Here is a 16,994-nt window from a genome sequence, read left to right as displayed (position 1 = left end):
GAGTTCAAAATGTTTTTTTTTTTCTTTTTTTCTGTAACAGTTAATTAATTGCATAAATGCAACACACTATAAAGTTAGATTTTTTTTTATATTTATACATCACATACAGGTTAAAAAATTTATATATGCAGTGTTGTCCTAATTTTAGATGTCTAAGCGGTTTTGCGGCTCCCAGTGTTTTCTTTTTTTGTTTGCTCCAAATGGCTCCCTGAGTGTTTAAGGTTGGTGCAGCATCTATTTATTGTCAATGCAGAATGTTTAAGGTTCATTTCACTAATTTCTGACAGACCTGAATATTTTCCTCAATATTCGAGATTTTAACGTGGTTTGCCCATCGGACTAAAAACGAGCAAACTAGGGATAGGGGACACTAAAGAAGTTCCCCAATCCCTCGGTTTGTACGGCCCACATTAAACATTGAAGATTTTGTGATAATAAAAACTGTCATAATAATTGCAGTCGGCCTAAGCGTACACTATGATCCTTATGATCGTTGTGTACTTTTAAATAGCCATACCTTTCAATCGTCTCAATTTGTTCTCTTCAATCCTCAAGCACTTCTTGTGTCTGTAAAGAAAATAAAAGACAGGCCTTAAGATTTTACTCCGTTTTAAAGAAAAAAAACATACTACAATTAATAAACAAAAAAAAAAAACATTAAGTACTTAATTTGCGCATAAGGAAAAAAGGGGTTTAAAAAGACATGAGACAGAGACCATGAGATTTGACACAAGCACATTTACCTTGTTTTTAAATCATCTTTGGCACACTTAAATGATTCAAATTATCAAATTAATTTTAATATTAAACTAAGATGAGTAAATACAAAATTCTGATTGTAAAATTCTATATGGTATGTAATGATTTAATTTATTAAGGGAGGAGAGCTGCACAAACCTACCCGTATAAATGTGTACAATTTATTTTTTTTAAGCAAAATTAAGTTTTTAGAGTGTCCTAGTCAAAGTCCGGACTTAAATCCGATTAAGATTCTGTGGCGATGACCTTAAACAGACTCTTTATGCTCGAGAACTCTCCAATGCGGTTGAACAATTCTGCAAAGAAAAGTGGACCAAAATTCCTCCACAGCTATGAAAGACTCACTGCCGGTTATCGCAAACTCTGGCTTACAGTTTTTGCCACCAAATGTGGCGCAACCAGTTATTAGGTTTAGGTGGCAATTACTTATCCAGGTTTGGACAACTTTTTTCCCCCTTAATAAACGAAATCTTCATTTTTAAAAAACTGCATTTTGTATTGATTCTTTGTGTAATAGTAGAACGAGTTTGATGATCTGAATCCTTTAAATGTGACAAATATTTGAAAAAACAAACAAACAAAAAATCACGTCTTTAATAATAATAATAATGTAAAAAAATTGATTTTTTTTTTTAAAGCATTTCATTTAGTTACGCTGATGAAAAGATCACTACTGAAAATTTTATCCCGGGGTTTTGACACTCCAAAACTTTTTTTTTTTTTTGACTTACATGCAGCTCTGACGTTTCTTGTTGGGTCCTCCGTACTTGGGTTTATCCAGACAGAAGACACAAGTCCCACAGTCCTCTTCCCGACAACAGCCCTTGCAGTTAAAGCAGCGTCGCTGTCTCAGGTTAAAACTTCTATTTCTGTACACTGGTCTCGCTTCAACAGAACCGGTGCTCTCTGGTTCTGAGTGAGATCCGAGATCTTAAAGGAGAAAAAAAAAACATAAAAAAAAAAAATAATAATAAATAAATAAATAAATACATCATATAAGATTTAAATTTAATCTGATCTGAAGCAGTACACAATAAGCTAGTAAGGCATCGAGCGCTTTAACGACCAACTAGCAAAGTAATAGACATATTTTGACATCGAAGAGGGCTTTACTGATGTATGTCATTACAATTTAATTTCCAAGCTGTGGCGTTAGGAGAAGGTTTGACAAAGGCCTCCATTAGATCCAGGTCATGGCATCAGTATGTCGTCGCAATCTATGAGCGTTCCACTTCTAAGTGTGTGTGTTTACTTTTACACAATTGAAATCTTTTCAGAACATGTCTGCTGTTATGTCTCTCTCACTTTATACACTGCGCATTCTGTATAGTCATCCCTGACTTGTGTACCTTCTTCTTCTTGTGAGGGTGCAATGCCTTCTCTCTCATGTAGAGGCAGGGCACTAAGTCTGGGGATGTCCTCAGGTACCATGGCGCGGGGCTGTCCAAGTGCCACTGCTGCCGCCCGACACACGTGCTTTATGCGTGGACCTCCAATCGGCTGGCCCTACACACACACACGCTTAGTTTTAACAATATAGGGATCACTGCTACAGCAAAAACACATTTTAAAACATTGAAAATTGTTAAAAAAAAACCTTGTACAGTACTCGCTTATACGTGCCCACGTGAAATTTAACTGCACACTCATAATCGCATCTAAAAAAAAAAATGTTACATTTTGAGATGAACTAAAGATTTTTCCAATGTCGATTTTTTTTATGATATAAGGGCGTTTTCTCCTATGAGAGGATTAGCGTTATGAACGGGATTCCAGTCTTTCTGGTACCACCAGCTGTCAGACCGCTTTGCTAACGTTCTGCAGACTGTCGTACGATAAAACAAAGCCTATATGTTACTTTAAGTTCAGCCAAATACACCTGTGAAAACCACATTAAAATTCGTTCAGTAGTTTCTACGTGATGCGTGCACAAAGACAAAAATTCCAAAAACCATCTTGATGTCTCCATTACCCATCTTACGTCACCACAAATTACTTTTTCGCAAATATCTTCAATGTACAGACACGCCGACTTCACAGTTTTATTATATGTATAGAAGCTAGATCATTGTAAATATCGGTATCTGGTGCACGGCAGTGTCTATTTAGTTTGTATAATACACGTGAGCTACTTCCACTATTTGTCCGTGTCTAATGTGGTATGTTCTTATCTGCGGAAATTTGTAACTCAAATGTTCGTAAGTCGGGGACTACCTGTATAATAAAATGTGGTTAGCAAGCTTTTATGAAACTCTAACAACCAGCTAATAATCAGAAAGGGTGAGCACCATCGACTTCACAAGTCAGCATAAGACAATTGCACTAAAGTAGCGTCTACACTTTCTCTACAAACCTTACATGTACTATCTGCCCTCTTCTACACGCAAGAGCTTTCCAACTCACTTTTGTGTCTCTTTTGCACAATATTGCAGTGATTAAGGCATTAAACTAAGGTTCAGAAGGTCCTTGGTTCAAACCCTGTGACATTTACATCTAGGCATTTGGCAGACGCTCTTATCCAGAGCGACTCACATTTTTATCTCATTATACATCTGAGCAGTTGAGGGTTAAGGGCCCAACAGGGTGGTTGTGGGGTTTGAACCTGGGATCTTCCGAACCATAGTCCAATGCCTTAACCACTGAGCTACCCCTGGCCTATGACCACCAACTTGACCCTGTTGGGGCTCTTGAGCCCGGCCTGTAACTCTCAACTGCTCAGATGTACATTGAGGAAAGAAAAGGCGCTCTGGATAAGGGCGTAAATATGAATGACAGGAAGAGAAAGAGAGAAAGAGTTGTTCCTTCTTTGTTGCCTCACGTAAAAATATTGTTAATAATAATAATTATAAAAAACAACACAACAAATTTGGCTTTTGGCTTATAATTAAAAAAGAAAAAAAAGTGCAATTCGAACACACCTGAGAAGCTTCTTCCTTGTTTGTCCTGACTATTCTCTGTCTCCTTCTGCTCTTCATGCTCATGAAGCCACCTTCTCCGATACGAACCGTACCGGACATCAACTGCAAAAATTAAATAAAAAACAAATAATCAATAACATGCATTTTGATTAGAAATAGATGCCATTTTCAGCTACTACATTTCTTTCCGGCTTCATAATGCACCCATCAGGTACTCAGTCCTGTCGACCGCTTGTATGAAGAAACAGAGAAACTGTGGAAATTAAATCATCGTACGAAAACCCCTTTACCTGAGCGGACTTCATCTGTTTCTGCTGGTCGATTTTAATCAGCTGCACCTTGGCGCGCTTCAGTAAGTGAAGCATCCTCCTGTTGGCGCCAGAGAGGTTGATCCTGTGGATTGAGCCGCCCTGCGACAGCACCACTTCGGACTTTTCGGAGTCCGTGCTTTGTACGCCGGTAGCGCCCTCTACACAGATTCTGTCTGCTAGGAGACAATAAGACGTGGCTGTAAAACCTGCGAACATAAAAACTTAAAAATCAACACCAACTTACGGTGTTCCTATCTTACCTTGTGCTTTGGTTTCTGACTGACTGATCACCTGATCGTCAGCATGTATGGCTACTTTGTGAACAATTCCTGGACAGTTCAGATTGCCGAGCTTTATATCAGCGCCTGCCCATTTCCTCGGCTCTCCAGAAGCAGGAGGAGATTCAGCTTCCAGGCCACTAAGCTTCTCACCTTCTCCTCTTTCACCGAGCGCTTTGAACCGCGCACTCGCCAATCGCTGCTCTTTCCTCTGAGTCAGGCTTGCTGTCAGCATCTTCAAACTCTCGTAGATCTTCAGAGGATTTGCGTTATAAACGGGTCTTCCGACTTTCTTTTTAGGACCGCCGGCCGTCGGACTGCTTGGCTTCCGTTCTGCAGACTGTTCCACGCGGTCCCCTACATCGTCTCTTTTGCTGGCGCCCTTTTGTCTGTTTCCTGACCTCGACGACGGGGAAAGGTTCGCTTCCTCGGACTCGCTCAAAGACTCGCCGTTCTGATTGTCAGGTCGGACAAACTTTTTTCCCAGCAGGCCAGACATTCCTTCATCGTCCATGAACCGCTTCGGTACCCTGATCACCCGGGAAGGCCGAGTACTAACCACGCCGTCCGCGATTCCCTGCCGAGTCGGCACCTGCGGCGGAGGCTCCTGATTCGCCGGCGCTTCCTCCGCTGCTTCGTAGGTGTAACAGACAAGCCGTCGCCTTTTCCTCGGGATTTTCTCGACCGACGACAGAGCCTCCTTCGCTTGGCTCGACGGCTCCTGCCCCGGCCTTCTACGATAACCAAATACAGATTTGCGTCGCTTTAAGGCACACGGAGAACGTTCGTGAAAATGCGGGCTACTGTCTTTCGCTGGCATGCCTTCATCTCCATCAGTAGAAACTACATGTTCGTGTTCTTCCCCTTCCTGAGAGACCTTCACAGAGGGTTTCGGAGGCGCAGAAGCATTCTGACCAGATTCGCCAGTCCTCACTTGCCCCCTGAGTGGACGTCTTCCCAAGTTCTCAGCCAGGTCTTCCTGGGAATGTCTTCTTCTCTGCTTCGCTAGCTTTAAATTCCTCACAAGCTCATTATTTCCACTCATTCGACCAGCACGGCCCCGCTGCTTCTCCTCCTGTCCTTTAGAGTCCACGCCGGGCTCACCCAATACCTCGTCTTCCATGTCTCCATTTTCTTCCTTCTCAGGTGTTTTCCATCGACTCCTGTGCGAAGCGCTTTCCCTCGGCAGATTCTTGCCGGCTAGTTTGGGCTTCACGACATCGTCATCTTGCCGGTTTCCACCATTTCTCTTGTGTCTCTCCGAGGAAGACGCGCTCTCCATTTCCGCCGTCACTCGTAAACCTTTTCTTGCGGCGCTGACTTTGTTGTTTGCAGACGGATCAGCGGCAAGAGATGGCTTCTCCTTGGAAGATGAGGATGATTTAAGAGAACTTTCTAGCAACAGAAAAGGAGAAAAGAAAGTATATTAGCACCTTTTTTCCCTCATAATGCGTTCCAAGTGCACCAAAAAAAAGAAAACTGTAAATGTGCTTAAAATAATGCTTTCAGAAAGCCACTTTACATCGCTGACTGCGTTTTATTCAGATGATGTATTAGGCCATTAAACAGACTTTAGCAAATAAATTATTAAAAAAATAAAACAGGAGGATTAACCCTTAAAACTAAAAAGCAGCGGCAACACAGCACTAGACCTATTAAAAAAAAATATATATATATATATATATTTAAAATAACAATAAAAAACCTATACAGAACTTGTGCTGGTGTGTGTTAACAGAAGAGGCTTCAGACATCACAGTGTGTGTTTGGCTTTTCTGATATGTCGTGCAGAACCAAAGATATCATGACTTTTAAACATAATGACATCGCGAAAAAGCAGAACGAAACAACCAAAAACACCCATATAAACATGTAAATATGTGCTATTTCTTTGCCCATGCGACCCAATTGATTTTTTTTTTATATATTTATTGTACAGTTGGTTTAAACTGAATTCAGTTCATCCTATTTCCTAGGTTGTGTTGAAAAAAAGAAATCTCACGCTGTACTGCACAATCCTGAGCTCCTATAAATGAAATGCTAATGCATTTTATTTATAGAGGTCTTACAATATAAAGACCTCATATATGTATATAAAATGCCAGCCCCTTCTAACCCCAACCAATACATTTCAGACCAGCGGGAAAACACTGAAGCAGTCCTTTTAATTCGTAATAAATGACTTTAAATTAATTACTTTGTGTAACATCTTGTCCAGAGCGTAAAGCTGATCGACGATCAGTCCTGAAGCCTGTGAAATCTCCCTCCTGTAAAACACAAAAGCAAATCGAGTGGTTAATAATTTACATCCAATTGCTATACAATACAAAAAGCATTGTGCATTTGTTTGTCACGTGCACTACCCAGACACACCACCAGTTTGGAAATGATGTCATGGGTACACAAGTTCAGGATCTTCGTTAAATGTCACATTTAGGGACTTCATGAGCTAAAGTCGAGAATAAGGCTGAATAAGGAACTTTCCGGAAGATTTTAATGGTTTGTGACGCCGTGGGTTTATGGGCTGAAATGCTGATTTTGCAAATAAGATAAGGAACTTTATTTATCCAGAAGGAAATTTTTTTGTCTCATGCATGCTCAATACAGCCAAGGAACAAGAAAAATAAAAAATTTACAGTAAGTAATAATAATAATAAAATGAAAACAATATACATAAGTACAGTAAATAGTAATAACAGTGAAATAGTGCAAATTAATAAAAATAAAATACAATAAAATACAGTAATATAACTATTGGATACAAGAATACAGTACAGTGCATAAGCCCATTAATGATACGTTTATTAAAGGTTGTATAATCACTGACAAATGGAAACCTTCCATGTCCAAATAGGAAAAAAAAGCTTTTAATACTTCTTATTGGTTGAATATTGAGTAATACACCAACTTGACAGGTGACCCATAATATAGATTTATTAAAATAAAATTTGGTCACAGTGACGATATGTACAGTACCGTGATGCACTGAGGCAACTAAGTGCACAAGGTATTTTTATCGCTTTGAACACAGCACATCATAACATGACAAAAATAATGCCAACTAAATTATCAACCCGTTTGTTTATTCATTTCACCACCAGAAAATATTTCAGTTTCATTCTTTTATTTAATTTCTTTAGTTTATTTCTTTCACCACATGTTGAGATCAAGTTTCAGTTATTTGTCGTCAAATGTACCTGATGGCCAAGTGAAATAATCTTTTAACGTATCCCATTTAAAAATCAGTGTGATACAGACAACACCCCTGTATTTATAAAAAATTAAATAAATAAAAAAAAGTCAGTTTGTCAGTTTGGCGACAGTATGACAATTTTCAAGCTAACTGAAATTTTTTTATTTGAATTTTTTTTAATTTTCAAACTCGCGTTACTACAAAGATCAGTTCGTTGTGTGCCGTTAGAGTTCTTCGACTCGCGTTCTCGTGCATCTTCTCTGAAAATTATTTTTAATGTGAATTGGCACCGAAGTCAAGCACCAAAATCTGTGTTCTGATTCGGTTCTGGTACCGGTTATATATGTACTGATACCGGTTATATAGGTACTTGTGCCATATTGGCCCTATTCATTACTTGGAGTTGATGAAAATGGCCGAACATAGCTAATCTCACCAGGGTACAAATGGACACTCTGTACATTTATTTAAATTTTTTTCTGTTTTATTGCAGGTGGCAGTCAGCGTTAATGTTATAGTCAGCCAGGATACAGGATACGCTCTTCTGGCTAGAACGTATAGTTGTGCAAGTTTGATTCCCTTATCCAGAGGGACTTACATCTTACAAAAAAAATTAAGAGTTAAAATGCCCCTTACAAACATAAGTGAAGAAATAAAAACAGAAATAAGTAAATGTGGACGTGAATAAATATGAAAGGAAATAAACAAATAGATAAATAGTTGAATGATGATACAAATTTTTTTTTTAATTAAACCTCTATTTTAATCTTTTTGACCCAACCTTACTACAGAAGCTTGGAGAAAAGTGGCTTCTTTGCTGCTCTTCTTGAAATGCATGTAGGTGAGCGTTACCATCAGTCAAAAATAAGAAAAAAATAAGAGCAACTTCTACCAACAGTCCAGACACAGTTTGGAGAAGAACTGTCAGTAGTTCCAGCAGGATGGAGCACCTTGTCATAAGACAAAAGTGACAACCAAGTGGCTCAGAGAACAAAACATCGCAAGTTTGGATCCATGGTCAGGAAACTTCCCTTAAAAGACCTTAATTGCATTGAGAACCTGTGTTCAATCCTCAAACCCACAGTAGTTGATTGACAACCTGCCAGAGTAAATTTGCATAAACTTTATGAAAATTTATATTTGCATCATTCTCAAAACCTTTGGCCACCAGTGTGTAACAGTTTTTCCTCACATATTAGACACTTTGTCAAGAGAAGACGCAATCACTTAAAAAAAATAAAATAAAAAAATAAAAATAAAAAAAAATATATATATATATATATATATATATATATATATATATAAAATATATATATATATATATATATAAAATTATAGATACAAATTTATTTATTTTACATCATTTTATGTTTTTTTTTTTTTTTTTTAGAAATAGTCATGGTTTTGATAAATATAATTTACCCTTAGTTGCATATACTTTTTTTTCTGCTAACGTAATCAAATCATTGCAAGAAAAGGGGAGAAAGAAATAAAGTGCATGTATTCTATAGTTATACATCATTGAACTTAAAACTGTATCTTGTTTATAGGGAAAAACGAACATCAAATCATGTACTAAACCATCTTGAGACAAAATCATATTGTCTCCTGTCAAAAGTCATGATTCCTGACTTCAGACCTGGGCCCGTAGTCACAAAGCATCTTAAGCCTAAAAGTTGCTCCTGGTGCCGAAATCCTAGAAAATCCTTAAAATTATGACATTTTCTTAGAATTTCCCCTTAAAATTAGAACCAAATCTTTGTAAAAGATAAAAATGATTCACATAACATCTTAGACCTAAAAGCAGTTTCTAAGTTAAAACTTAAGAGTAGAGAGGAGGACTTTTAAGAGGCTTAAGTTTTTATAGCAGAGGACAAAGTGGCGGAAAGAAGAAATATTCTTCAAACTCTAAACGTAAAGCTAAAAGTAAACACTGCTCTTCTGTCCAATTTTTTTGTTTTGTTGTTCTATTACCTTCTTTAATCTCTCTTAGACTGTTGGCTACATACCATCCAAAAGAGCAACTTAAATAGACTGTCCTACAATCATGTAAATTGGTAAAACCTGAACCATTTTGCTCCTATCAATCTGAAATGGATTACAAGTAATAAAATCAGTTTGGTAAATAAATGTAAGAATTTAAATATAAAGTAACTACTGTGTGGAAATCAGTTGCTTTAAAAGTAGACACATTTTTAACATTTGAGTGTTTTAATTAACTTTAAGATATGTAGCCATTATGTAGGGCTGCAACTAACGATTATTTTGATAATCGATTAGTTGGGCGATTATATTTTCGATTAATCGATTAATCGGATAAAACCTAACCGCTTCTTTCATTAGATATTTCGCTTATAACTATTTTAAAAAAACATAAATCAGGGTATTATTTATGTATAAAAATAAACTTTAAAAAATGCAAAAGCCACATATAGAGTTAATAATGTTTAATTTGGACATTTTAAACCTTAAATGAAATGTAGTATATAATATATACAGTATATATATATATATATATATATATATATATATATATATAGTTAAAAAATACACTGATATATTCAGTTGATAAGACAAACAGCTAAAATAATGTAATTTTGTATAATAAAATGATGTATGCATAAGTAAAACCACAGTAAATTACAAGTTAACTTTGTAGTGGACTATAAAAAAAACTGTATAAATGCAAAAAGCTAATAGTCACAAATGTACTATTATTTGCATTCGCTGAAAATCACAACAATCACTAAATGTAATATTCTACTGTTATTCACACCGTGTAAATTAAGCTGATCTAAAATAGCGCCATGTAACTAATCACTATTGCTCGTGAGGTGATTGCGCAATGTAATGCTCGCGAGTAGCGCGTGAACAGATCTAGCGCGCGACTGTCCCGAAGTTAGCAAACAGTTGAAACTAAAAGCACTTAAACTATACAACTTTTACACGATGGAGATACAGTTTTTACTGACTCTGCTGACGTTTCGCTATCCGTAACACCAACACGTTTTCTCTTTAAGTGTTCGTGCATGACATGCCATGTAAGCTCGGTCTTGCATAGCGTGCAGGTTACCGTCTTCTTAGAGGCGTTTAATGTAAATCACTTCCGGACCCTGGAGGACTCGGGGCGCGCGCTTTTTCCTGCCGGCGCTTCTGTAACCTCCATCGCGCGAGCGGCTGTGTGTATTTGTGCATCTTGGGGTCGCGCTTCTCAGTAACGTGCGCAGCCCAACTAATCGATAACGGCATTCGTTGACAACGAATTTCATTATCGATAATTATCGATTTTATCGATTAGTTGTTGCAGCCCTACCATTATGTAAAGCAGTAACTTTGCATAAAGTAGACCATAGTCATGATTGAGGCTGTAAAGATTTCTCGAGTAACTCGAGAAATTTAATTACCAAAATAATTGAGGCAAAATCTTCTGCCTCAAAGCTTCTTTAAATTAATTTGAATGTTTTTGCGCAATTATTTGTTTGGCGTGACAGCACGCTCCTGGAAGCAAACCGCCACTAAACACAGAAGAAGAAGAAGCGCTTAAATCACCCTCAAAGCGGAAAGAGACAAAAACAGTTAGCTGTGTATTGATTTGATGGCGCGTTCTGTTGCGGGCTGCAAAATAAAAGAGCGATAAAAATAATTTATTTTTTAAACTTTTAGTTCTGAAAGGTAAGTTGCACAACATAGTGTTTTTGTATAATTATTCATTTTCATGTTTGCCTTATTTTTTTTTATACTTAGTCATTAGAAATACCTTTTTTTTTAATGCATCTAAGAAAAGGCTTTAAAATAGGAATGGATTGCCCTGTAATGCACTTAATTCATCTCAGTTAACTTAAAGCTATTACTTGTATTGCAAATAATGACAATGTTTATTTTTAATAAAACGCTGTACGCATTTAAAAAATAAAAATAGATTTCTCTAAAAAGAAAACCAATTAATCTTTGTTTCTCTTATATATTTACATTGCTGTTTAATTAAACAAAAGTTCATTTTATCTTATTATTCGATTAATCAATTAGATTTTTGGTGGAACACTCAATTACTAAAATATTCGATAGCTACAGCCCTACTCATGATTATACAATTTCTTTATATACAAACATTATTATTTTACTGTTCTAATATCATATATTCTATTTTTACAAAGAGCACATTTCAAGACCTTCACAGAGGTCAGAGGTTATTTTTTTAATCAACATGTCACAGTCCATGAATTGCTACATCATCCCTAGCAACGAGGTCAAACACACCTCCGCACTAAGATAAAGGTTTTTGTACTTTCCTTACTCAAAGTTGCTCTGAGAAGTTTCCTAAACCACATTTAGTCTAAGGCCTTGTTGACACGGGCGTTAAAATCAAGCATTTTTCTTGCGTTCGTAGCATCCGGTGAGCGCGGATTAAGCGCTGTGGGTTTTCTACACATAGGAGTCAATGAGAGTGTTCACACGGGCTTTGGTGACATGCGTTTGTCTGGCTGCGTGTTTATATGGCGTCAAAAAAAACGTTGCATGTAGCTTTTTCTTGGTGTTCAAATCCCAACAAACGCAAGGAAAACGCTTCTAGTGTGTTTCTTCGCGTTCATTTTACGCTTTGGAGGACCGGATATAGCCCATGATCCTACATGCTATATATAGGGAAATGCAGGAAAAAAAGAAAAATTTTAATAATTAATAAAATCTTCCACTGATGATGCCAATAAGAACTTAAATTACACTTTCAGTTTTGATCGTACAGACAAGATCTATATATTAATCAAATCTGTAAAGTGTCTACTTTTATTTGTATGCACATGTTAAAAATAAAACTTTGTGCATTAATAAAATAAAGAAAACAAACAGGGTGCGCTTTTAGCCGTCTTAGTCTCCGCGAAAATCTTTTTGAAACACGTCACTAAAATGAACTGAAACTCCGCGAATACTGCACAGACAGTCATGAGAAATATATCTATAGAAAGCTTAAAGGGTCTACTTTTAAATGATGCAAGTCACATTGAAAACTAATATTCTTATTTTATGTAATCCGTATGAAACCAAGGAGACGCACAGAATTTCTGTCGCACTTCATTATCTGCTAATGACCCGTTGCCCACACGCCATTCACACGGAAAACAGTCCCGGGGTAATCTACATACAAGGCCACGCCCCCCGGGCAACGGCACGAAAACACACACAGGCTTGAAAACACAGAGTTTACACACATTTAATGAGTTTTTCTGCACATTTGGAAGATGGTGCACGCTACAGAATGTTCTGGACAGTGAGGAAGAGTTTACATTTACCAGCAGAAGACTGTGTGACTCTGACGCATTTTGAAGAGAGAACAGATCCAGCAGAGGACATTCAAACAAGCTGCTATGACAATGGGTAAGTTATTAAGTCTTATATATCTCTTATTCTGATCATATTAAACTAATATTAGTAAATATTTTCCTCACTTCAGCTAGAGCTTGTCAGCTTGTGTGACTCTTAATGCTATTTACATAGTTTAGTGTAGCATGTAGATAACACTGCTAACATGTTGGCTTATGTAGCAAACTTTCCTGGTGGCTAAGCTAATGTCTTATAGAGTTTACAGATGTTTATAAATGTTCTAATGTATTTCACCTTGTTTTGGATAGCTTTAGGTTATGGTTTTATATATATATATATATATATATATATATATATATATATATATATATATATTAGTGCTGTCAATCGATTAAAAAAAATTAACTAATTAATCGCACATGTCTTTTGCAATTAATCGCGATTAATCACAATTTAAAAACTTTTTGGAAATGTAAATGTAAATAATTAATGTAAACTCAAGACAATTTCAAGACAATAAAACTATTTAAATTCAAATATGATTTTTTATTGGAATTTTTGTTTAACTTGTAACACAGATTTTCTCATGTAAACAACATACCTGCAATAAACCATCAATATCCTCCAAATTAACTGTTGGCTTGAAAGCCATATTTATTACAGAAATAAAAACACAGGTATGTGCCATTTGTGTCATTCGAATTTCAAAACAATCGATGCAATTTACATTGGCGAGGCCCTGTGGAGATTGTTTCGGTGGGCTGTTTTGCTTTTAAGTGATATGTCAAAGACGAAATACTTCTGTGGTATTTAAATTCAGCTTTGCAAAATGTACAGATTACTTTTGTTTTATCCACAGAACCATCCGTTTCATACTGAAACTTTCCATCTAAAAGTCCTTCCTTGGTCTTATCCATACTTCTTTGCACGTTGAACACACGTCGGCCACAACAGGAAAAAAAAAAAAAAAACTTTTTTTTGCGTTAAATTTTTTTAATGCATTAAATATTTCAAATTAATCGCATGCGTTAACGCGCTAATTTTGACAGCACTAATATATTATATATATATATATATATATATATATATATATACACACACACATATGGAATATGGTTATAAATAATAATTATATATATATATATATATACACACACATATAGAATATGGTTATAAATAATAATTTTATATATATATATATATATATATATATATATATATATAAATAAAATACATAAAATGTCAGGTGTATCATCATCATTGATGCTGTCATGTGACCTACAGAAGAGAGGTGTATATTTTTCATATTGAAGTGTGGACAATTTTTTTGGGGCCACTCTGTATATATCGTGCGTCCATACCTATTAATTGTACATCCATTTTTTTTTTTTTATTTGTTTTTAGGAATGTGTCTGCATCACCCTTGCCTTCACCAGCACCTCACATCAGGACACCGTTCAGATGGACCTGTATTTGTGAAGTGGATGGACACATGGAAAGTATCTGTCTGTTCTACCATCTATTCTGCTTATACAGTAGACATGGTGAAGATGAGGGTGAAATCACAAGGTACGTGGACTACAAAGACATTTTCATGTCCTGCACTGTTGACTGCGTACAACCAGCACATGGGGTTGTTGATCTCTCTGATCAGCTATTACAGTACTACACTGCACAGCACAGAACAATGAAGTGGTACAGAAAGATCTGATTACGATCTGTCTAAAGTTTGATTTATATATTTTAATTGCAAATACTTGTATGCGCATCCATTCTTAGCAATGTTGCGGTGTATTGTCAGCTTTACATGTTCTGGTAATTACAAAGAGCAGTTTAAATTTTTGTTTTTGTTTAGGACTGTGGCTGCATCAACGGCGTCGTGCACAAGAACTGTAAACTGTAGTGTATTGTAGAAACAATGTAGTACAGTATTGGTAAAGTCATTTGTTCTAAACAACTGCAGTAATTACTATAAGGTACTATAAAAAAATTTCATGAAAGTTTGTGTAAACAGCATGCCTTTTTTATTTCAGCGCTAAAGAACCAGTGGCAAAGAAAGCCAAAGAAAATAAGCAGCCTACTCAGTCATGGAAATCAGAGACTGATGCTGACATGGCTCCACAGGCTCTGAGATTCCTGACTGCACAGGAACCTGGACCACAGATAACACCATGTGATGCTTATACTCCCATGAGTCTCTTCAGAATGTTTTTTCCTGAAAGTGCTATGTCGACTCTGTGTCAAAACACCAATGATCAGGCTGCCAGGGCACGTGCAAAGGGCCATAAATATAAATGGACAGACATCAGCATCAGTGAGATGTACTGCTACACTGGCCTACTCTTTTACATTGCCATGGTGAAGTTGAGGTGCATTACAGACTACTGGCGGCAGGACAGTCTTTTCTCTGGTTCTTTTCCAGCCACAATCATGTCAAGGAACAGATACCGCACCATTTCATGGAATGTGCACATGAGCCACCCAGATGCGGACAAGGACAATGACAGAAAGAGGGCCACAGCTGTACATTTTCTTATCACTATGTGAGAGAGGAGTAATACGTAGGGTGTAAGAGTAGACTTAAACCTTACACCCTGTATTATCTTCCTGAGTACAGTTGTTTTTTTGCACTGTTCTTACACTTTTATATTTTAACATGTAATTTGTGATAACAGCTATATTTTCTGTTATAGTGACTGCAGTAATGATGCTAAAAAGTCAACTTTGATTGTTTCTAATAAACTGTTTAACTGAACTCGCAAGTGAACCTCAAGTTTTTTTGTGTGTGTCAAATACATTCTCAAATAACCTAAACATTGAAAATATATAAACTTATTTTGTCCTCAGATTCTTTCTTGAAACTCTCCTCTCTCAGGGCCTGTCCACAAGGAGACGCGTTTCGTGTGTACAGCCAATCCGTATATTTTGTGAAACGATGATGTCATCACATCACGTGTCGGCTGCGTCACACGTAACAGCAACAACAATAATGGCGGACTACATGATTGTGTTCGTGTTGCTACAAAGCCTGCTAGCTTTATTACAGCAGAACCTATTGCTTCTATGCAACTGTTATGAGCAACAAGCGATAATGGACAACACCATCTTGGTTCGTATTCAGCGCGAAGGTTATGCGCATGCTCAAAGTCTTCTTCTCCGTGTATAGTGTATCTCTATGGCAGAATTACAGCGCCCCATACTGGTCTGGCATATATACTACACCGTTTTCAGTGGTTTTGTGTGTAAGCAGATATTTCTTGAGACGACGCCGTGTTTAGGGGAAAAAAATGATCGGATAGGGAACGCACCGGCTTCGTGTGGACTAACCCTCAGTCACATACCTGTCTGATGGCTCATTACGCATAATATATTTTTTCCTAAAAAATGCAAACACCTACATTCATTTTGGTCACATATTATTGTAAAACAGTTTGTGCTGATTACAAGAAAACAGGTTGGTCAATAATATATTATAAGTACCTGAAAAAAGCATAAATATTAGAGCATTACCAAACATCTCAAGGGCCCCAAAATCACCTCGGACCTCAGAGGGTTAATGTCTAATATAGCAAAATGGTCCATATTAAAAGGAGGCACCTTAAATAAAACGACAAGGGCTTTCATATCCAGTGCCTGACACTGCCTGCACAGGTAAACACACAAACCACAATTTGGGCTGCAGGCTGGCGTTAGACAGAGCGCCAGTGTAAAAAACGGGGAAAAAAAAAGTGTTAAACGAACGCCAGTGTAGAAGTCAATCGAGCGCCACTACAAAGCGCAACATAAACGTTAAGACATTTAGAGCGTGTTCGTTTATCCACAAATGTTACGCCCCCGTGTGAACAAGGCCCAGGACTCCCAGCTAGGATGTTTTTAAGCTAAGATAGGAGCTTAAGATAGAATCACGATACATCACAGAACTTATTTTCCTCCTCTCTCTTTAGTGTGTACAAACCCTTAACAACACTGACTGTACAGATAACTGTTTTGGAGCAAAATACACAGCACTTATCAACATAAGTGATCTTTTAAAAAAATAAATTAATGAAAAAAAGGACAGCATGGTTGCTGAAACTGTATTCCAAACTTCAACTTGCCACCTATTCATCAAACAAACAAGAGGCCTCAGAACGCTGCTTATGACCACTGCAAGGTTTTCATTTTCTGTTGTTCAACAACACTAACGTTCATGCTTAAACTTGTATGTGGAAAGTCTTCC

The 16,994-nt window shown here is 36.9% G+C and overlaps 1 protein-coding gene across 1 annotated transcript in view; it reads right to left on the bottom strand.

The window, feature by feature from the left end:
* Positions 1 to 16,994, bottom strand: part of kmt2ba (lysine (K)-specific methyltransferase 2Ba) — a 50,224-nt gene that overhangs the window by 29,107 nt on the left and 4,123 nt on the right. Inside the window, exons 2-8 of the mRNA XM_053489949.1 lie at positions 6,464 to 6,533; positions 4,249 to 5,661; positions 3,968 to 4,164; positions 3,678 to 3,779; positions 2,109 to 2,265; positions 1,491 to 1,689; positions 518 to 567 (exon numbers count right to left, since the gene is read on the bottom strand). Of these exons, the coding sequence (XP_053345924.1) occupies positions 518 to 567; positions 1,491 to 1,689; positions 2,109 to 2,265; positions 3,678 to 3,779; positions 3,968 to 4,164; positions 4,249 to 5,661; positions 6,464 to 6,533 (2,188 nt within the window). The remainder of the gene's footprint in view (positions 1 to 517; positions 568 to 1,490; positions 1,690 to 2,108; positions 2,266 to 3,677; positions 3,780 to 3,967; positions 4,165 to 4,248; positions 5,662 to 6,463; positions 6,534 to 16,994) is intronic.

The sequence above is a fragment of the Clarias gariepinus genome, chromosome 28 (genome assembly GCF_024256425.1).
Source record: "Clarias gariepinus isolate MV-2021 ecotype Netherlands chromosome 28, CGAR_prim_01v2, whole genome shotgun sequence".
Classification (NCBI taxonomy): domain Eukaryota; kingdom Metazoa; phylum Chordata; class Actinopteri; order Siluriformes; family Clariidae; genus Clarias; species Clarias gariepinus.
The sequence above is the reverse complement of the archived record's forward strand: the minus strand, read 5'-3'. Positions and strand labels throughout refer to the sequence as shown.